General features: G+C 45.6%; 1 protein-coding gene across 1 annotated transcript; it reads left to right on the top strand.

The window, feature by feature from the left end:
- Positions 1-152: 152 nt before the first annotated feature.
- On the top strand, positions 153-13785 carry LOC142791665 (glutamate receptor ionotropic, delta-2-like). Its single transcript, XM_075885522.1, has 6 exons — positions 153-289; positions 1216-1433; positions 3985-4274; positions 10095-10291; positions 13158-13360; positions 13765-13785. The coding sequence occupies exons 1-6, from the start codon at positions 193-195 to the stop codon at positions 13783-13785; spliced, it is 1026 nt and encodes a 341-aa protein (XP_075741637.1). The 5' UTR covers positions 153-192.
- The last annotated feature ends 9185 nt before the right edge of the window (positions 13786-22970 follow it).

Raw genomic sequence — 22970 nt, 5'->3', positions numbered from 1 at the left:
CGTTGCTTTTTACATTAAAAGCGTTCACATTGGGTATCGGCAATAATATTTGATGACACCGTTGATAGCATGATTACACTCTTTATGTGGTAAAGTGAGACCTTGCAAGTTTTGATCTGAACGGTAGGGTATTTCTGGCAGGTGTGGCTGGCTCTGCTGGCTTCCCTGTTTTTCTGTTTCTCCGCAGCTGTGATGTTCGACTTGTTTTTGCAAAGGAAGATGGGCACTTCCATCAAGGACATTTTGCTGGCAAACTGGTGGATGTATTTCTCCGTCTTGTTCAACGAAGGTGAGAACAACACTATAGTGCAGACATAAATGCTGACACGTGTTCACAGTCCGCTTCTGTGACATCTGTGAAGCAGTAAGGTTTATCTAGCTTCACTATCAAAAGTTCCGTCGATGTGAATGGTTTTATTCCCGAAAATTGGAGTAACAGTTCCTTTAGAAGCAATTTATGAAACAAACAAAGCTTCCGAGTGGAGCGTCGGTGAGCTTCTCAGTGATTACCATTCTTCGAGCAGCAACAAAATTGTATGTTCTCACAGTGTTAATCCAAAGTATGGTCCTTCAACAGCAACAAAAAAATGGAAGGTATTTATTGTTTACATGCTCTGATTTATCATACGTGGCGCAAATATTCTACATGAGTAGAGCATCTCAAAGAATCCAAAAGGTATCGTTCGGTGCTTGAGTCATACTATGCTTTGTTCGATTCGGCACTCGAGAGGATAATGAACTCAACTAGAGACAAGTATGGGCTCTTTGTTGCAAGAAATGGTGACTGCAAGAGTGCGTCTGGAATAGGTGAGTATGAAGTGGCCATTATTTCGACTCATCATGGAAAGCTCTCAGCGCGCACACATCAAAGACATAAGGAATTGATTTATTAATATGTGGGGTTTAGCGTCCCAAAATCACCATATGATTACTAGAGACGCCGTGGTGGAGGGCTCCGGAAATTTCGACCACCATCTGAACACACGGGCCTACATCATTTTCGCCTAGATCAAAAATACAGACGCTGCAGACGGGATTTAATCCGGCAACCTAAAACGTCAGGGAGAAGACAAATATGTCTTTGTATTGTGTGCACGCTGAAAGCTTTCAATAACGAAAGCCTACTAGCTCGCCTAGTTTTCCATGCTTTCCCATTGATTCGACTCCTGTAAAACCAGCAACCCGTGACAACCCCAACCTGCTGTATCCTCGCAGCCGCGCCACGAACACCACGTGGTACGCCTTCCAGGGTCGTATTCGCCATGTGGTGGCTGACGGTGGTTGTTCTTATGAACGCTTTCACGGGCCACATGAAGGCTACGATGATGGTGCGACGCGAGCCCGATCGCATCGATTCTATGAAGGACCTCGCTAAGCATAACCATATGAAGACATTCGTGTGGAAGGGCAGCGCCTACGAATCTCTGCTTAAGGTACGTACGGAAAAAAATACACTAGAACTTTTGTACGCACGCAGAAAGCAGTCAAGTGGGAATCAAAGGCCCGTTGTTCTTTTTGGAGGGGATAGGATGGAACGAGTTTTTATTGCGCTCTCATTTCTCTTTGACCACGTAAACATGTGTTCTGACTGGTATTTGGCTGATAATAGTTGTTTATTTTTACCTCTTTTCTTTTCGTAAGGGCGATGTTGCCAACCGTACACCTCTATAATTGCCTTCCCCATCTTCTTTTTTAGCGTAAGACGCCGCTAAGCTGTTCGGGGCATTCATAATCTAAAGATTACTGATGATTTTACCTCCTAGTATTAGGGGGACTTGTTAAACGGATAACTCGATACCATATTTATTTTTGGTCTAAATAACGGTTTCCTTATATATCAGCTACTTTTAGGCGCACATGTCGTTTTTGCGTAAAATACACATCTAAGTTCACCTGCGCTGATACTTATGTTTCCTTTCTTCATTTCAATCATTGCACTTTAAGAAGTTGGTGGTTGCACCTGCTGCTTAAATCTAGATAGAGCTCATAAACCAAATTGTCCCGTTTGCTTGAAAGACCACAAAAGAACCTCTGCATATATAAAGATCGGGCGCATTGTTCACTCCTGGTGATTCTCGTCTTTTCGGCATAGTTCTTTACTCCAGCCGTTTCTTCACATAATGTCATAAGAAACAAACTCTCCTTTAGTCTGTGTATACTCTGCATAAACGTTGTACATTGTCTTCAACCATGCTCTGCAACGCAACCGCATGCCCACTCTGCTTCATCTCGCACGACTATCGTATACGCAATCTACTGATTTCACTTCCTTTTGAGCGTATGGAGATAAAAACACGTCGCTGAAAAACGCCAAGTCCAGGGGTGTTCTGATTGTGAATTTAAATACCGAAGGGACCGAATTGAATTGTGATGGCACTGTATCAACTGCGAATAACACTGTTCTAATAGTATTTCGAACAGGAAGTTGGCCAGTTTCAACACAGCCTCAGAACCCCACAACATTTTCTTAAAACAAATATTGACAATCGTTCACCAAATACCATTAAAGTTAGCTTTAATCACTCCGCCGCGGTGGTCTAGTGGCTAAGGTGTTCGGCTGCTTACCCGCAGGTCGCGGGACCGAATCCCGGCTTCGGCGCCTTCATTTCCGATGGAGGCGGAAATGTTTTAGGCCCGTGTGCTCAGATTTGGGTGCACGTTAAAGAACCTAAAAAACCCCGGTGGTCGAAATTTCTGGAGCCCTCCACTGCGGCGTCTCTCATAATTATACGGTGGTTTCGGGACGTTAAACCCCATATATCAAAATCAAAGTTAGTTTTAATCGACTCAAAATACCACAATCGCGAAATATAAGGTAAGCTCGTATACAGCAGGAATATGAGCATTCGTTTTATTTGTAACTGTACGTTCAAATACAGTATTCATGAACGTTGTGAATGCATTTCTTCATAACTTATTCTTAAAATAACATTGTCACAAAAAACTGAAATTTTTTTTAACCAAACAGCGTGGATATAGATAAAGATGTAATGGGGAAGATTGACTTGTCACCAAAACATGACCGGTGCAATAAAATAATGTAACAATAGGTGTTTAAATCTACATCTGCTAAGAAACTGTGATAAATATTTATTAATATCTGAAGTTTAACACCCCAAGATTACCGTATGATTTTGTGAGACGCCGCAATAGAGAGCTCCACAAGTCTCGGCCACCTGGAGTTGTTCAACGCGCACCCAATTTTATGTACATGGGCCTAGATCATTTTCGCCTCCATCGAAACTGTGGCCGCCACTGCCGGGATTCGATGCTGCGACGTTCGGGTAAGTGCACGAGCGCCACAACCGCTACACCACCGCAGCGGGGCACAAATGCAAGAACTATTTATGCGCAAGCACGACACTCGCTTCCCCTATGTATGATAAAGCTGCAAGCAGCTATTACAAGACGACGGAAAGAGATGATTAATGCAATACAGCTTTACCATAGTAAAACGTTTTCAAGAAAAACGCGTTCATGCGGCATTCACAATAGTGTCAGTAGTCTCGTAAAATCTTAGGCTGCGTGCTATGAAGTGAAACAAGAAGAATTAACTTTAGCTGTTTTCAAGTATCGTTGCCTTGGGGTTCTTCGGTAGGTGCTATATGCTGGCAAACTTTTCAAAGAAATTCTCGGTATTTCGAATATTTTTCAATAGGTACCATTTGATGTAAATACTGAATCGAAAAAAAAAATGCTATTTAGACTCATTATTCGAAACTTTTGAATGCTCGCCCACCTCTAGAAAAAATCATATTACGCTTAAGGCCTATTTTCATGCGTCTTTTCGTTTTTGAAAAAACAAGCCGCAAGTAGAAGACGGCTTTTGTAGAGAGGGAAGACGAAGGCGAGAAAGAAACCAATCTCTCGTCTTCGGAATCGGAGTGATTTAGGAGCCCTGTCAGACAATCGTAATGTTTTTGCTGGTGTGTTTGGCATGATGATGTCTGCACGCTTACAAGCAGACATTCATTCCGGCCGCAGAATTCGCTGAATATACCCGAGTACCAGGCGGTGTGGAGAATGGTCGTTCGCTGCAACGGCACCATCGAAACCAAGTCGCTCTACTCTAAAGCCAACCTGATCGAAGTTCAGCAAGGAGTGGCCGCGATCGTCGGCGATGCAACCACGATGCGCTTCCACGTGGCCACTAACTGTGGCGGGTTGAGGCACGGCACCTTCTACTTCTCGAAGGAGCAGTTCTTCCCGCACAAGTATGCCGTGGCGCTCAACCGCTACGAGGACCCCGCTTTTGTGGCCGCCATCAACCAACGGTCAGCCACACGGATGGCTCTCGCCGCCGCAGTAATGGTTCATTGCTAAACCTTGAACAAGCTGACATCACTCGTTGTTTTCGTAAGATACCGGGCCTTTTTTGTTCCTCCCCGTTCACACTGGAGCCAGCAGCTTGAGATTGGTTTTGTGTTACACGTTGGCTGTGGTGCACTCTCAGACACATGCATGTTGTTGGCCGGACGTGGCCAATACTAATCAGACATTTACTGAATCGCTTACGTGTAACGAGAGAGCAATAGTCAGTTACGATGTCGTTGTAATTTGTAACATGTCGATTATTTTGTTTTTCTGGTAACCGTCGCTGTAATTCAGTAACCTTTTCGGTAAATAAATGCATAGTTAAGCGTTACAATATTCGAAAGAGAAGCCCGTAAGAAGGGAAAGATTTCCTCAATTCTCTTTGTCGTGAATAATAGAAGCATACCAGCTTCAGGGGAAGTCGGCAGCCTGCCGCATGTTCGCGTATGGACATCAAGCCTGGTAGCACACTTCATTTTGTTCGTCTTGAGAGTACAGATTGCACGGCCTGTATTGTCGGCACTGCTTTCGAGATTACTGACCACTATTCGATTTTCGGCTTTGAGCTCATAGCCTCCCGTTTCAGTTCTATGACTTCGCGTTTCTGCGCTGTGTAGAAAGTTTGCGCTTTCCAGGGATTCATGACAGTGCGCTCACGTGCCGCGCTACGCGTAGCGGCTTGAGCTGACTCGCATGCTTACGAAGGGTCGCTGTGCTCCGCCGGTGCCAGAGAGAACCACAGAGGTCTCACCAGATGTCACGAACGCTCATGGCTTTGCCGTCGCTCTCACTGCCAGCATGAGGATCGCGTTTCAGTCGCTGTGAGTGGTACATACGCAACCACTGCGTACTTAAGAGCGGATAGCTGGACTTGTTAATTGTACATGCTTAGAAAGCAGTGCACAAAACACGAAGGACAACCAGACAGTTCTGTGTGCGTTCTCTTTCTGTGGGTCCTGCGTCTTTGTCGTGCCGTTTTCTATGCATGTAAAAACACAGCCCACAAACCTTTTGTAGTGTCCCTACCTAAAAGAACAGAACAGCATTATAGCCTCAGTATGAAACTGTGGTCCATATTAATCTGCTTTATTCCTAACTTTTTCCTTCTCTTTGGCCCGGCTCTCGTTCTCCTCCTTCTCCTGTCCCAATGCTAATACCACTTCACCCTTCCCGGTTTCTTTTACTTACCCCTCCTGGGGTAATATTTGAGGACATTTCCAATTGAAGCACATTCAACTGATTCACGTTCACCAGTGTACCAGACAGCCTTCAAAATTCCGTTGTGGGTGGCTGTTTTGCTCACAGAGTAAGGAAATCAAAATTTGGCACTGTCATCTCTTATTTCATTCCTCACTAGCACGAGGTCGGTGACTTGAGTGTCTGGCATGTCTGCTCGATGCCTCTTGTCGAAATTATTTTTCATTCGTTTTCAGTATCTTTCCTCCTGTGATTTTTCTTGCCTCTCCTCGACGATCTTGATGTTTTCCAAGAGTCCAAACTCACGGTCTGCCATTCCAAATATGGGTTTCTCCTGAAAAAGCATACTGTGGACTGCACCCCAAGCCAGTTGTATAGTATCGATTATGATATTTCACGGCGGCTTCCAAAGAATATTTCCATTCACCAGGAAAACTATCGTACATCTTGATGTACTGTTTTACCTCCCATATGGCATGTTCTGCCAGCCCATTCTGTGCGAGATTGTATGGAGCACATAACTTGATCGATTTATTGTGATCCCGAGCCCATCTTGCAAGCTTTTCGCCCTTGAAGGAAGGGCCGTTATCGCATACGATTGGCCGTGTAGTCTTAAACATGTCTCTTTCGAGGAGAGTTATGACGCTATTTGCATCTTCTTTTCTTGCTCGTGCCGCGACTATCCTCGAGCATTCATATATGGCCAGAAGGAAAGCTTGCGTTTTCTTGGCTCCTTCCCGTTTCTTATTTAGTTCGGTGAAATCCAGGTGAACTACTTCGAAAGGCACGTTCGAGTGGCAAGGTAGTATCATAGCATCAGTGGGCTCCTTATATTCGACTTTGTGTACTTGAAACACATGGCAGGAACGAACGTACTGACTGATGGTTTTGTTCATGTGAGGCCATGTAAATATTTTGACGAATTTGTTGTAGGTGCGCAAAAATCCGTCGTGTCGTCCAGATTCTGGGCCATCGTGATACAAATAAAGGACGCTGGAAATAAGTGTTGGTGGGACATGATACCGACCTTCAGTAGAAACCAGTTATTCGGAGCCTTCCCGCAGCTTCACTTCATTGATCTCTTTGTATTGTTCTGTGTTGCTTCGTACCATCAACCTTGATAGAGGATCTGCATCACTTAAAAGTGGTCCTGGTCGGTGCGAGATGGTAAAGTCGAATTGCTGCAATTAATTGAGCCATCTAGCAATGCGTCCTTCAGTTTGGGTAATGTTCAAGAGGTGAGTGAGGGCCTGGGGATCGGTGAACAAAGTGAACTTCGTACCTTTCAGGTACGTACGAAAGTACTCAATGGCCTTCAGAACGGCCAGAGCTTCCTTTTCCGTAGTAGTGTAAGTTTCAGATAGCTTGAACGTGCAGCTGTAGTAACCTACTACGTGTCTCTTTTCTCGGCTGGATGCTTCAATACATTTTTGATACAACACTGCACTAGTCCCATAATGTGAGGCGTCAGTGTTCAATTGAAAGGGTGAAGCGAAGTACGGTAGACGTAGAACACGGTGAGAAGAAATGCTCTGCACCAAGTCACGGTAGACTCTCTCACATTCGTCACTCGATTCAAAGGGAACGTATTTCTGTGTTAAACGTGTGAGACATATAGTTTTGACAGCAAAGTACTTTACGAAAGATCGGAAATGTCCTGCCAATCCCCAAAACAAACGTAGTGAAAGGACGTCATATAGTTGCTTCAACTGGGAGATGATCTCGATGGACTTAGTTTCGTGCTTTTGGTAATCCCATCGAAGACTCGTCCAAGAAACACAACCTTTTGGTGAAAGAAGGCAGTCTTCTTAAAAATAACCTTGATATGTGCCATGCTCAAGGCATTTAACACCTGAGACAGATAGTCCTGAGGCTCAGCCCCTGTTTTAAAGAAGACTAATATGTCGTTCATGTACACAGTACAGAAAACACCAAGGAATGGCTTTAGCAAGTCGTTCAAGATCCTCTGGAACCACGCTGGCGAGTTTTTCCTACTGAATGGAAGCTGGTTATACTCGTAGTGATTGAATGGCATGATAAATGCTTTGTACATTTTTGTTTATTTGATTGGTGGGATCGGCCAGAAGCTTATGCATAATCGACGCGGAAAAAATGTCGGCAATCACCAGTCTCATCTCTAATTGTGTCGATGTTCGGCATGGGAAATGATATGAGTTGTGTCTGACGATTGAGAACCCTGTAGTCGGTGCATAATCTGAAGGTTCCACCTTCTTTCATTGCGATTGTTATGGGAGCAATGAAGGGTGATTCTGATGGTCATATGATATCAGCATCTCTCATGCAACTCTTTCTTGAGCCAAATCTTTCGCTCTCTTGACATATTGTAAGGTGATTTTCGGATGACGGTCTTGTCAGTGAGTTCAAAAAGAACCTTGTATGACTTCATCTCCTGAGAATAGCTTTCTCTGCATACAAGTTCAGGGTAGGTCGTTGAAATATCCTCCGCACACTTGACAACTCGTAGGTTATCTTGTCTACCTTGATATGTCTCGTTCGTTGCCACGGCCTCGACCAGAATCACATCGTCCCAGTATACGCTGATCTTTGATTTCTTTATATCTGGTCGTGACAGCAAAACGTTGTACGTAACCCCCTCTACCACCAACACTTCGCTCTCTATTTTCTCACCCCTGGAACTCAATGTCCCCAAAGGCCCACTGATCATGCAACGTTACTTTTCCGTCATAGCCTTGTACCCGTAGGGCTCTTCCATTACGCACGTGACGTGCATCCCCCATCTTGGCATCTATTATAGACACACATCCACCGCTTTCTACGAGAGCCATCATCGGCTTGTTTCCTACTTTGACGGGAATGTTAAGTAGGCTAGAGCAACTTAAATAAACGGTCTCATCTGGAGCCATCGAGTGGGACTGATCCCCTTCACCTATTAGTTGTTTTTTCTGTCGAATGCTTTTTAACTTCTGTGTCGATATTATTCATTCGACCTCTTGGAGTGCGACAGGTTAAGTTAACCGTGCTACTTGCGAGGTGGTTCGGTTTTGCTGATCGCGGCTTGACCAGTCCGCTCTACTCCGACTGAAACAGCTGCTTGAATTAGCGCCTATGCTTGTTTCCGAAGCCGATGGTATGTTCTGAAGACACTCCAGGAGGTCATTTAGAGTTCTTGGTGACCGTATTTGCACCTGCTTCGAAATTTCAGTGTGTATTCCATGCATTATTAAGGCTACTACAGCCGTAAATGGAAGCGACGGCTCAGATAGCTTTAAAGATGGCGTTTCTCGAAGAAGTACTCGACAAGGGAGCTTTGCTTGGACTTGACATTAAGTGCTCTACTCTATCTATGTACTAGATTGCCTTCGAATGCACTCAAAAGTTTCTTCTTCTCCTGACTTCAAGAGTCGTGACTGTCTTCCTGAATGAATATTTCATACCACTTCAGCGCAACACCTGTCAACTTAACACGCACGTTAGTGATTTTATCTTTATCAGAGCGCCACCTGTTTTTTTTCAGCGGCATATTCGTAACACTCAAACCAACCTTCTTGACTTGAAGACATACCGTCGAAGGCATCATGCTTTACGAATTTAGGCACTGCTTTCTCAGCATTCGGAGAGCTTATAAGGAATGTCATTATTTGGTTCTGTTGCGCAATCCGTTCCTGTTGCAGTCGAAGAGCTTTCAAAACGAGGATCAGCTCTTCCGTCGAAGACCGCGATCACGAGCCTCTTCGACACGCTGGTTCAAGAACTAGGTTGTAGAAGGTCACCACATGCAGCACCTTTCCATTGTAGTTAAGTAGTGACCACGGCTGGTTTTCCCACAACCACCTTCACGACTTCTTCCGAACAGAGCTCACAAGGTAGGCCCACCGCTGCTTCATCTTGAACTTGGTACTTCGAAAAGATGACCTTGTCCGCCGAGGTCTCGTCCATACGGAAAATCACCCACATGTTGGCTTCGATGGCCGGCTGCGCCAAAATAATGTAGTGTTCCTACATAAAAGAACAAAACAGAATTATAGCCTCAGTATGGAACTGCATGGGGTCCATCTTAATCTGCCTTATTCCTAACTTTACCCTTCTCTTCTTTCTTGCCCCGGCTATCATTCTTCTTCTTCTCCTGTCCCAAGGCGCATACCGCTTCACCCTTACTCACCGTAGTCGATGTATACGGTTGGTTTAGCTGTTAAACTGTCCTGGACGTGCCATCCTTTGCTGCTTTTCAGCCCCACAACCGTTCTACCAGTGAAAGCTTGCAAAGCTGAGGTGTAACGCCACGTACTCAACCGTTTCACAAACTGTCTGGCACAAGGGTGGGCCACAGTCACAGGATGTCAGTGTGTCATGAACAACAACTCAAACTAAACCGTGCTGATAAGTGTATGGAGAACCAAACCTTCTTATGCGAAAAAATTGTCGAGAGAAAAAAAGAAAACGCGTGGCTGTTTTCTTTTTGTTTCTGTGTAAACGCAACAGGCCATTTTTGAGCGTCTTATTAGTTTAAAGAAGTGCAGCTGAAATTTGTTCTATTTCGTAGTGTTGGGTTGATGTGATTGCTCGATATGTTAAGAGCACACCAACGTTATTTGCGAAACCAGGATCATCTGGACGGTTGAGAGTGGCTTGCTGGACGGCTGGATGGAAGAGCAATACGGCGATTGGCGCAAGTGCTCCGCTGGCTCAGACGAGGTGTACCAGCCCTTGTCACTGTTCGAGGCGCAGTCTATCTTCGTCATTTACCTCATGTTCAGCGCCGCCGCAGCCGTCGCATTCCTGGGCGAGCTGCTTGTTGGTGGTAAGGAACGAATTTCACATGCCTTCACGGTGTAGAAATGGCATAAATGAGATTACATGTTTGTAATGTGAGCTTTAATGTGTTCGGCTTCACTCGCAAGAAAAAGCGCGGTTCTTTGAGCACCTAATACGAAAGGATGTACGAAGCAACACAGAGGACAAGTGCGCAAATATAAACAGCGGCAAAAAAAAGAGAAAAAAAGAGCTCTCATCTTGATAACCAACTCACTCACCTCGGACTAACACTTGATAAAATATAATGCCATAATTACGTGAGAATCATAGATAGCATTTATTTATAATTTAGTTGTTTACCAATATATTATCCGTAGCACGAATGACCTTCACAGCAGGGAGAAATGTGTGGATACGAGATAGTTGGTATTACATTTCGAATGTGATCGTTCACGCACAGAGGTACTTGAATTTCTCCTCTACATTGATATCAGAGAGCTTGCACATTTTCTTTTCGGGTTCGGCAGCTATAGCACCGGTCGTTTGACGTGAGTGTACCACGTGAACGCTTTGTAGTGCCTGTTTATCCAAATGATTCATGTATACGATCAATAATTCAAATAATTCGTGCGGTATCTGTGGTAGTGAGCGGTGAGAGCGTAATCAGAACAACTGGTGTGACACCCAGAACGTTGCTGATTGAAAGCAGAACTTGAGCTAAGTTTGCAATCTCGTGGTCGCGGTATATTAAAAAAATATCGAAAACTATGGCACAAAAAAAGGGAAACACAAGCATGTCATGCCTACCCTGACACAGGGTTTGAAATTTTCTTGGTTCGAGCGTAGGAAACGTGGCATTAGAGCCAGGAGAGGCAGGCGGCATCGATGGCATGGATGGATACTTTCGGCATGGGTGGAAGCTATAGAGCGAGGTCAACGCTTCGCCCGACTTCGCCACCTCACAGTGTGTTAGAAATTGCACTTATCATATTGCAAACACGCCTAACGGGACGGACACATAGCAATGACGCGTTACAGCAGCTAATCGCGGCGGCCATTGTCATTATGTCCACTCTCCTTCGCTTACCTTTGCCAGAGTCTATATACCTACACTCCGAGCAAGAGCACTGCGAGAGGAAAGTGAGATATAAAAGGCGCATTCGAAAATCCCTCATACAGTGTGACCATAGCACAGTGGATTGTGTTCCCGGCATCTGTTGTGGATCGAGAAGTCGTGGATTCTGCTCCTTTCAATAGAACTTCATTTTGTGATCATGTGCATTTTAAATGCGAAGCGCATTTCTTAGGCAACTTCGGTGACTTTGAGCGTATCCATCCATCCATCCATCCATCCATCCATCCATCCATCCATCCATCCATCCATCCATCCATCCATCCATCCATCCATCCATCCATCCATCCATCCATCCATCCATCCATCCATCCATCCATCCATCCATCCATCCATCCATCCGCCTGCCTGCCTGCCTGCCTGCCTGCCGGCCTGCCAGCCTGTCTGTCTGCCTGCCTGCCGGCCTGCCAGCCTGTCTGCCTGCCGGCCTGCCAGCCTGTCTGCCTGCCTGCCTGCCTGCCTGCCTGCCTGCCTGTCTGTCTGTCTGTCTGTCTGTCTGTCTGTCTGTCTGTCTGTCTTTGACATTTAGCTCTCCTGGCTGTTTCGGTGATGGGATCTACACCAAAATTGGTGTGGCATAGCATGACTGTACGATGAGCATAAGTGACTAATCATAACATAAAAATTATGACATCTATGTCATGAATGCAATGATTTACAGGTAATCGTCTTTTTGTTGTAGCGGTGGTTTCGTTCACAGGATATAATGCAAAACTGGTATGGTATGACATGACTGCACGGTAAAATAAGTGACAGACTCTAACGTGGAAATCATGACTGCATGTCATCAAGTACTGACTACACGCCATACGCTCATGGAGCGCCAGTGGTTGTTTCGCCAGCTTCACACATACCACATATTGTATTACATGACGTGAATGGACGACGAAGGTAAGTGACATGTCCAAACAGGATAATCATGATATGCGTGTCATGTAAAACATGACGACATGCTGTGCTCATAGCACAGTCGCGGCCGTTTCGCTAGCTTCGCATTCTTATACCAAATCGGGTATTACGTGACGTGAATGGACGGCGAACACAAATGCCAGGCGCAAATATGATAATTATGAAATAGAAGTCATCTACGGCATAATATACACGCCTACCACTGCTGGTGTTACTATTGCAAACGTAAGTTGCTCCATCACTACGCGACTACAAACAACGTACTTGCATCTTATGCGCATAACATTGATACTTGTGTATACTGTACACTACATCCATGGGACTCCTCACGTTGTGGCGATTTTAAGAGACATATGAACGTTCCCCATTCGTGGTTCTCATATAATGGATTCCCACTTTACGTTGAATCTGCCAATTTTGTGTTATCGCGTTTTCCGAAGCCTGTTTTTTGTGGCAAAAAAAAGTGTTGTTCCAACTTTCAAGGAATGTATGCGTGTTCTTTTTTGCTCCTACTTAAGGGTGAGTACTATTGATTTGGGGGGTTTGACGTGCCAAAACCACCATATGCGCATGAGAGATGCCGTAGCTTTGGAAATTTTGACCACCTGGGAGTCTTTAACGTGCACCCAAATCTGAGCACACGGGCTTACTGCATTTGCGGCTTCATCGAAAATGCAGCCGCCGCAGCCGGAATTCGATCACACGACCAGCGGGTCAGCAGCCGAGTACTTTAACCACTAGATCACTGCAGCGGGGATTTGAGGCGAATACTTTAGAATGCTTTAGGGGTTCCCTTGTATGCAAGGCCGCGCGTTTAAGTATTCAGTATGCATAAGCACTTTCAACTGTCTCGACTGTTCTTCTTTCACAGGGCTTCCAGTTCTGAAAAATAAGTCGACTGTACGGATCATCGTTACACCTGAATCAGACGGATGGAAAGCAGCGCGTCGCGTCATTCATCACGAACCAGGCAACAAACTGCAAGCGCTCTGGTCACAAGGTCGCGAGCCTATGCAGCTCGTGCGACTTCGCGAACAGCGCAAGAACTATCAGCGCAAGAGCTATCATGATGCGGTGCGTGTTTCAGTTGATGTCTTAAAATATATTTGAGTTCGATATAAGAGAGCTGAACGTAAGAGAGCTCAATTGCGTCATAAATGGGTTGTCTGCTTGTTGTATAGTCTGTACGGCGTTGTGCAATGACCAACATACCATCGTGCAATATAAATCTGTCTATGTTATGAGTAGACAGCGCCTCTCGTTCTACCGAGGTACTTTAATTCATTTTCGCTCAGCAACGCACTTCACCTGAAAACATTGTTTTGTGACCTAAGGTGATTGGGGGTGACTGGAGAAAACCTCACAAAGCCATTCTTAGACATCTGAGCGTGTAATTGAACGGCTGCTAGGCTGTGGTTTGTGTATACGACCAATTGAACGTTTTTTTCTCTTGTGTAATTTCATTTCTGTCTTTGCAGACTTCCCTGACCGGACTTTAATCGACACTGCATCAACACCTAGAGCTGATACGACGTATAGAATAGCAATAGAGTAAGTGCGGACGAGTCCACAATAGAAAGTGTTTTTCACAATCGAATGAGAAAAGGAGAACAGATGGTTGAATAAAATTCAGCTTGAGCCACAGATACGGGGACGCCCGGTGTAATATAATTAGCATACTTGAGATGTCGATGAATAGGCATCTTGAAAGCCACGGAGAAGTAATAGGAAAAGCATGCCAACAAGGATTGTGAACCATCAAAGACTGATCACGCCGGAGGCCTCTGTTCTCTTCTTCACTTTTATCTATACTGCACAGAGGGAATACCACATGCGCATCAACTTCGTTATTTTTAAACATGCACACACCAGCATCGCACGTAGTCTACCACAGAAAATAAACAAAACAAATTTACACGTTTACCAAAACGTTGATATCTGTGTTTGGTGTATTTATTTCTTATTTGTTGTGTGTTAAGCTTGGAGTGATGGTGTGTATTAAATGCGAAGCATTTTTTTGCGTACTACAAGCACCTTTGGCTTGCATCTATCTATCTATCTATCTATCTATCTATCTATCTATCTATCTATCTATCTATCTATCTATCTATCTATCTATCTATCTATCTATCTATCTATCTATCTATCTATCTATCTATCTATCTATCTATCTATCTATCTATCTATCTATCTATCTATCTATCTATCTGCTTACGGCTGGATGCCCTCGTGATGACACCCTCAGTTGGGCTAAACCAAAATTAGTATGAGAAGGTAAGAGGAATTTACGAACACGACTCGCTGTTCATGCCATGAATAATGTCATTATCTCGTCGCGTACGTCGTCAAACACTTTCCGCCTGACAGTGGAATACAACCATGGGAGGGTATGTGCCACTGGCATGCGGGTATGTGCCACAGGGGACTGACAGTTTGCACCCTGGAATAGCGAGAACACAAGTGGATAATTTCAATGCGAAACTTTTAAGACAAACTTGACATCGGCGGCGTTCACCGGATGAATTCAAATGAAAAAATGGCAGATCCCACGTATAGTGAGACTCGATGATATGTGAAGCACGAATGGGAAAGGTAGATATGTCACTTTAAAATCCGCTCAACGTTACGAGGTGGAACTAAATGATGTCATGCATGACTTCTGTGTCATGATCATCATGTTTGGATGTGTCGTTTATCCTCGTCATGTATTCACGTCACGTGATACCCAATTTAGTGTATGGGGAGCTAGCGAAACGGCCGCGAGCACGCTATGAGCGTAGCATGTAGTCATGTTCTTAAATGGCCAACTTGTCAGGATTATCATGTTTGCACCAGTAATATATTTCGACATCCATTCACGTGATGTAACACCAGATTTGGCATATGCGGAGCAAATAAAACGGCCGTGAGTGCATCAGGAAGGGCCCACTATACTCCAATGTAGCGTTGACGTGTGCGCACGCTGGGCACGGCGACGAGACGTTAGCAAAACGCGATCACTCAGTCTGACGCCAGGCGCCACCGGCGCAACCAGCGTCCGTCGGCGCGGCCCGACGGAAACAGGCGCGAAATGCGACAGGCTGCATTTCGTGCCAATGCGTTTCCCAGACAACACAGCTTCTCCCTCTTTTCGTGATGTAAGGACGCCGGACGTGGTGAAACGCGTATGTGTCAAAGCAACGCAGCGTGGCGCGCGCCTGCGAGTATATGGCTGGACCAGCGCCTGGCGTCGCAACGCCTGTTTGACGCCACGAAATGAACGCCGGCGAGCACGAGTACCACGTCACGTCGAAATATGTTGGCACCTTGACTGTGGCATGTAGTCATGTTCTCACATGACACGCATCTCATGATTATCATGTTTGCACCAGTCACATACCTTCGTCATCCATTGACGTCTTATAATTACAAATTTGGCATATGTGAAGCTAGCGAAACGGATGCGAGTACATCATGAGCGTAGCATGTAATCATGTTGTTACATGACACACATCTCATATTTTTCATGTTTGCACCAGTCACATACCTTCGTCATCCATTCACGTCCCGCAGTACCAAATTTGGTATAAGTGAAGCTAGCGATATAGCCGCCAGTGCATCATGAGCGTAGCACGTAGTCATGTTGTTACATGACATGCATCTCACAATTATCATGTTTGCACCAGTATCATACCTTCGTCATCCATTCACGTCCCGTAATACCAAATTTGGTATAAGTGAAGCTAGAGAAACAGCCGCGCCAGCGCATCATCAGCGTAGCATGTAGTCATGTTGTTACATGACACACATCTCATGTTTATCATGTTTGCACCAGTATCATACCTTTGTCATCCATTCACGCCACGTAATAACGAAGCTGGCATACGTGAATCTAGCGAAACGGCCACCAGCGCATCATGAGCGTCGCATGTAGTCATGTTGTTACATGACACGCTTCTCATAATTATCATGTTTGCACCAGTCACATACCTTCGCCATTCATTCACGTACCGTAATGCCAGATTTTGTACTTGTGACGCTAGCGAAACGCCCGAGAGCGCATCATGAGCTTGGCATGTAGTCATGTTGTTACATGACACGCATGTCATGATTTTCATGTTAGGGTCAGTCGCTTGTGTTCGCCATGCAATCATGTCATACCATACAAGTTTTACAACATGACATGTGAACGAAACCACCGCAAATGCTGCAGGAAGCAAAATGTAAATGATGACAGTCATGACATACATGTCATGATTTTCTTGTTATGAGTAGTCAAATATGTTCTTCATACAGTAACGTTATACCATACCAAGTTTGGTATCGATACCGTTATCGAAACAGCCAGGAGAGCTAAATGTCGCAGGCGTCTTGGTAGATAGATAGATAGATAGATAGATAGATAGATAGATAGATAGATAGATAGATAGACAGACAGACAGACAGACAGATAGATAGATAGATAGATAGATAGATAGATAGATAGATAGATAGATAGATCAGGGCCAAACCCAGGAATTTTTTTCGGGGGGGGGGTTGCGTGTGGAACGGCTGCCATTTTAAGATTTATACTGGCTTATTTTCGTGAATAAAACAAGTACATCGTTTACTTGTAATAATTCGATGGTACTTTTCAATTATTTGTACCCAAATAGAGAAATTGGTATGTCAACCTCAAATTCTGGTTAAAGCAAGAAATAAGCTTGGACAATAGCACCACCGAAGCCGGGGACTCCGCAACCAACGGCTCCTGATGAAGTAACACAATGTAACCGCGGTACAAAAACGGTATGTATGTGTTACAAGCTGCCACTCTAGCGTCGCCAGTGCGAAGTCGGCGACGGGAATGGCAGCAGGTTAGGTCGTTCCGTACGTAAGCAGAGACAGTGGGGAAACGTATGTGGGGAAAAACAAAACTCTAGTGATATTGCAGCACCGCAGAGGAATCTAGGAATATTGCAGAGGAATCGAGTACAACACTTAATACCAACTAACAAAATACATATAAAATCAATAAATCAGCTTACAAGAGAGAAGTATTACAAACTACACAAAACTAACCAACAATAAAACTACAGATGAGAAAGTCCGAAGGTATAAACAGGTGAAGGGATACCTGTGATGACCGGCAGCGTTGAGTCCACGACGATCGGATGCGAGAAGCCAGAGAGAGTTCTGGCACAACTGCGATGTCGGCGGTGTTGCAGCGCTGGTGTTTCCGGGAGGCTAGTGCTTGAAGCCGATCTCGGGCAGGTTGAGCTTACTCGAGATTCAATAACCGATGCCTACGTTACAGACGTTAATTTCGCGTCACAACTAGACGAATGGCTAAGTTTAGGTGGCCAGCCGACACGGAGCCACAACCACTTAAGAGATACTTCTTGATCTCCTTCTACACCATGTTGGTCAGCAACTAGACTGCTTAGCAAGGCGGAATCCTGCTCTTAAATCGACCTCCGTGTCCCCTGATTCTCGTCCTGGGGGAAAAGAGACCTCTACATGGGTCCAATCATGCACGTTTCATTGTTAGAAACTCCACCCTAAAAATATATTGACCACGTCCCTTTTTAATTAGGAGAGGGTCCTCAACTGAGCGAGAGTGACAACTTGTTGGGGTTCTCTCATACGGCTTGTCCACAAGCACTTTTGCCCGTGGGAATGGTCAGTTTCCTTGATTTCAGCCGGTGCGTCTTGCAGTCTACAGCTAGTTCGGGGTGCATCGCGGCCTTTGATGACCCTGCCGACGCCGCCGTAGGTACAAAGGATAAACATCGGCGACCAACGTTTGAAGAAGAACACCCCATTCAGTACTTCCCTGCACTAAAGGCAAGTCTTTTCATGAGCGAACGGTTCCACCGGTCAGCGGGGGAGTGCGGCGTCCGTCAATTTGCCGTTACGCCAGGTCGCAAAAATGGCAGTCCGTGACAGCATGTATGCAAGCAAAACAAACAAGTCGCCCGACATTCCGATCTTCTTGTTACCGTTCGCACATTCTGCTTGCTGGATAGTTTTCACGTAATTGCGAAAGGATAGAAGGGTTCAAGCTTGGGCTAGCTGGGTTTAGCTTTTAATCGACTCTTGAAACATAGAGGGAAGTTTAAACGAGGAAGTTTTTCCTTCTCGGCAACTTGCAAAATTCTGTGAGGACTTGTGCTGGCGTCACTTGAAGTTCTCGATGGATGCTGAGCAGTGCTAGTCCAGTCAATCTGTCGTTGTTCATATGATTTCGAAGGTAGCTCTTCAGCCTTCTCAGTGTGGAAAAAGTCTGTTCCGGGGTCGATGTCGACACAGGCAAAGTCGCCAGGATAGAAAGTAGGCTGTGGATGTTCGGAAAAAAAGTCGCGGTTGCACATCTCTAAGGCCTGTAAAGCACAAGCTGGGCGATTCTTTTCTTCGATCTGGCAGCATTTGTTCACCCACAGTGTGAACTCTGCTTCGATGACATTAGCCGAAGGAATGTCGCCAAGGTAAAACTGCACTGCATTATCAATATCAGAAAGGCTAGCCGATGCGCAGAATTTCGGCAGCAGCATGTTAAGGCCAACCACGACCTTCTTATGGGCATTGAACCGGTCTCTTAATTGATTTTCGAAGTCAGCCAGCAAAGGTAAATACACATTCCTCCGGTAGTACCCTTCGGGAGTAGCAGACGGTACGTTGCTTCTTTGCATCTGCCTTCCAGTGATGCGTAGTAGGGCCATCTCAACATTTGTGATCTTCAGCAAAGAGAGCGACTTCAGAAAAATCTTAATAAACTCTGTTTCCGCACTAGCCCTTTTTGTGGAAAGAACGTCTATAACATTCTTTACGTGATCGGACGCTTGAGCCAAGTCACAGTCAATTTTTCGAAGAAACTTGCAAAGTGGCAGTCTCAAAGAGAAGAGGTCGCTACAGATCTGAAGCGAAACGACAAACTCGGGCTTCGTAATGGCATTGAGCAGTTGAGAAACTTTTGATGAAGTATCAAATGACGCGGCCTCTTCTTCCAAATATTCGAGGAATTGTACAGTAGGCACGTACAGTTCAAGGAAACGCTGAAGTGCATCGTGACTCTCTACCCACCTTGTTTGGCAAAAGGAGAGAACTGAATTTCTTTTTTCTTGTGTTAAATCATCTACTTTGTCTCGCAGTCGGTTCGTCCTCTGTGGCGAAGCTCTCACAAACGTACAGGTTGAGGATGCAGTTCCCAAACAGTTGCGGATGCTGGGGAGTTTGCATGCGGGAAGCAGAGCAAGGTTCAACGAGTGGGCGCTACAATGCACGTACAACACTTTGGGTGCTGTTTGACAAATGAAGGCTTGAACACCATTAAGGTGGCCGCTCATTGATGCCGCACCGTCGTATCCTTGCCCGCAAAGTAGGTTCAGGTCAAAGCCATGACCTCTAAGGCTGTTCAGGATTGTGCTCGCCAGCGCCTTGCCAGTGAGATCGTACACGGGAACGAAATCTACAAAATCTTCTTTAAGAATGGGCACTCCCGACGTGTCGTGTCAAACGTACGTTACACATAGGGAAATGTGGGCGTTGTGAGATATATCAGTGGCCTCGTCAGCTAGAACTGAAAAACACGAACCTGAGTTGACGTTTTCCACTATCTTTTTTTGTATGATTTTACCACAGAGGGTGATCAACTCATTTTGAATTTTTGGGCTCGTGTACAGCGCATTCGCCGGAGATGTTTCCATGTGAGCTCTCAAGGCGGCATCTCCACATTTTGCTCTCATCCTATGCAGTGCGTGGAAATTTCCATCATTTTTGAATGGCAGCACTTCAGACATATTTATCGGACCAGAGTTGTCTGTGCCGCGAAGCGGTACTTCTTGCCTGCCACAGAAAAGGATTGTTTCTATTATTGGCAGCAAGTTCTTGCGGTTTTCTTCCGCCTGCTTTTTAAGACCGTGGTCAAGTTGTGTTGAGATGTCATGCTGTGAGCGGGACCGGACTGCTAAAAATTCTCCGATAGCGTTGTTGACATGACGTGATAACTGCTGGATGCGTGGCTCTTAAAGGCGTCCATGGCTTTCTTGTAATTGGTGAACTCCTTAGTTACAAAACAGCCCAAGCGCTGGTGCTGCCCTTTTCCTACACACTCGCTTGCGAAGACTACGCAATATTTGCATAATGCTCCTTGAAGCTTCTCTGAATAAACAAGCCATGGGTAACGATCTACCCAGTGAGGTTGGAACTTCAGATTCCTTTTCCCTGTGGCAGGATAATCATAGTTAGCCGGAGGGGTCCACGGATTGAGCAGCAGCTTCTCTATCGTCTCTGGATCATTTATATTATTGCTTTTCGAGACAAACAGTCCCAAGTCGAAAATATTCGCACTCGTCGCACAGAGGGGAGGCGAACCAGAATGTGTAGGTGCCATGCCACTCACCTTCCTTGGGCATTGCCCAGTGGTAAAGGCGTCACTGTGCCCAGCGTTGACTGTAGAACAAAGATCACTTGTAGTTGCACTGCGGCCACCATCAATTCTCGGCGGCGCATGGGTGTCCTGCTTGTGTTCGTTCTCATGTGATTCATATAAACCGGTGCATTCTCCCGAGTCGCTACAGAAGTTCGGACGCACTTGGCTTTCCACCAGTGCTGAGGAGGGCGAAGTTTTATCCTTCGAAGGAGGCGGTTCTTCTCCGTCCGCTTCATCGGTTCGAACTTTCTTGAAGTAAGACGCAAGACTCCTTTGCTTCGTTGTTGCAGAGTGTCTTTTCATTTTGCTGCCGCAATCCTGTGCACGCACACAGAAGTGGCCAGTGGCTCCAAAAAGACGTTTGCGACTGCTTCGACTTCCTGGCGTGAACGGCGGGCGATGTTTTTTTCCTCTCTTATCCACTTTACAGTGGCTAGAATGTAGAAGTGTGATGAACGCACCGGCTCCCGCGTGGCGCATGTGTTTTCTGAACGCCGCTACAGCTGGTGTGCATGCAGACCCATTATTGTATTCCAGCTGCAGCAAACTGGATTAACGCTACTTAAAGACCTTTTCACAGAAGACTCCATGGGCACTGCATACTCCCCCTTAATATACGTGAACCCCCAAGAATGCACTGCCGAGACATTCGCATTCCCGTGGTACAGTCCAGAAAGGAGGTGTTGCTCCGTTCCTGTGAAAAAGTCACCTTTTCACAGACGGCTTTCTGGGCGCCTGCATAATTCTCTCTGGGCTGCGCTAATTAAATAGCCGAGGCCCCCCAAAAATGCACTTTGTAGGCTGTGACGTCAGCCTCTGTACTCCCGCGTGCAGCCCAGCTTGGCGGCGTTTTTTTTTTCTCCCGTGAAAGTTGACCGCTGGTGCCGGAATGTGTGCCGGCTGTATCCTCGCTTTGTGCGCTTTGTAGGGAGGCGCATATACCTTCTGTGTACAGAAGAGGTAGATTTCCTTGCGTGTGGTTAAGGTTCTTCGAAGTTGCTCGGATATGCCAGTCTTTCAGTAGATGTCATCTTCGATGATTCGTTTTGGTGGCGAGGACTACAGTTTGAGAAAAGTTTGCCCTGCAGCCTGCGCCTTCGGAATGCGCCGCTGAGTTTTTCCGCTTAGGGGTTTCGTTTCCTGGCAAATTTGCGCACGTGGTGTTGGTGTTGCCGTTGCTGTCGAACTGTTTACCTTCACCGAAGTAGACGCGCTTTTCGTAAGAACCCAAAGCCGACACGTGCGGTCCGCACAGACGGATAACTTCTCCAGCGGCAATGCAAAAGGAAAGCATCTGGAATCAATAAAAGAGCTGCTACGGTGTGAAAGACGAAAAAAAAAAGACTCGAAGGAACGCGAGGGCGAAGTGCAAAGCTGTACAAATAGGGCAGGTGCGCGTGCGGGGGAGGGAGCGCTGACGTGTTCTGGTAAAAGGGTAGGTCTGAAGAAAGGAAGAAGAGGGAGGCAATGCCAGGAAAGTTGCAGTGTAACTTTGGCAGCTGGTGGTCGCTGTGAAGGTGTGTAAATATTTTAGTATCACGCGAAAAGTTAAAGCATCAAAAAAATTTCGGGGGGGGGGGGGAGTCAGAACCCCCTCAACACCCCCTAGTTACGGGCCTGAGATAGATAGATAGATAGATAGATAAATAGATACGTTCAAGGTCACCAAAGTTTGCTAAGAAATGCTTTGCATTTAAAATGTCAGAGTCCCAGCAGGAAACGAACCCCAGTATTCCGTGTGGCAACCGAGTATTCTACCACACAGCCATGCCAGGCCTCGAAACTTCTTTTTAAAGAGACCGTAATGTTCGTGATGTATCCGCTGGGAATGCAGTGATGACTATCTAATTTTATAAATATTACTTACGTACTTGCACAGTATAGCTGGGATGTCGGGTTAAGATCAACTGTAGTTAAGCGCGCCGTGATTGGCAGATTATATGAACCAAAGAATAGTGCGAACAGACATTGGTAATTTTAATTCGACAGCATTAAAAAAAGCAGTGCATCGTCACCAAGTGCATGACAACGAGAGGGTTAAGCTATAGGTACTATAAGGTACAAAATGTCTATGTTGAAGTGGCCGACTAGTATAAAAGGATGGACGGACGAACGGACGGAAAGCTGGACGTTTACACGCAAGGATGGACGGATGGGTAGACAGACAGATCGACGGACAGGCGCGTAGTTGGATGGACAGATGGATGGTGCATGTGATTATGTATTCTGCTGTCGTATATTAGATTTATGCATAGACAAAGTCGGTGGTTATTTACACACATGCTCTCGTTTTTT

Source organism: Rhipicephalus microplus, chromosome 2 (genome assembly GCF_043290135.1).
Source record: "Rhipicephalus microplus isolate Deutch F79 chromosome 2, USDA_Rmic, whole genome shotgun sequence".
Classification (NCBI taxonomy): domain Eukaryota; kingdom Metazoa; phylum Arthropoda; class Arachnida; order Ixodida; family Ixodidae; genus Rhipicephalus; species Rhipicephalus microplus.
Note: the sequence above shows the minus strand (reverse complement) of the source record. Positions and strands in the feature narration are given on the sequence as shown.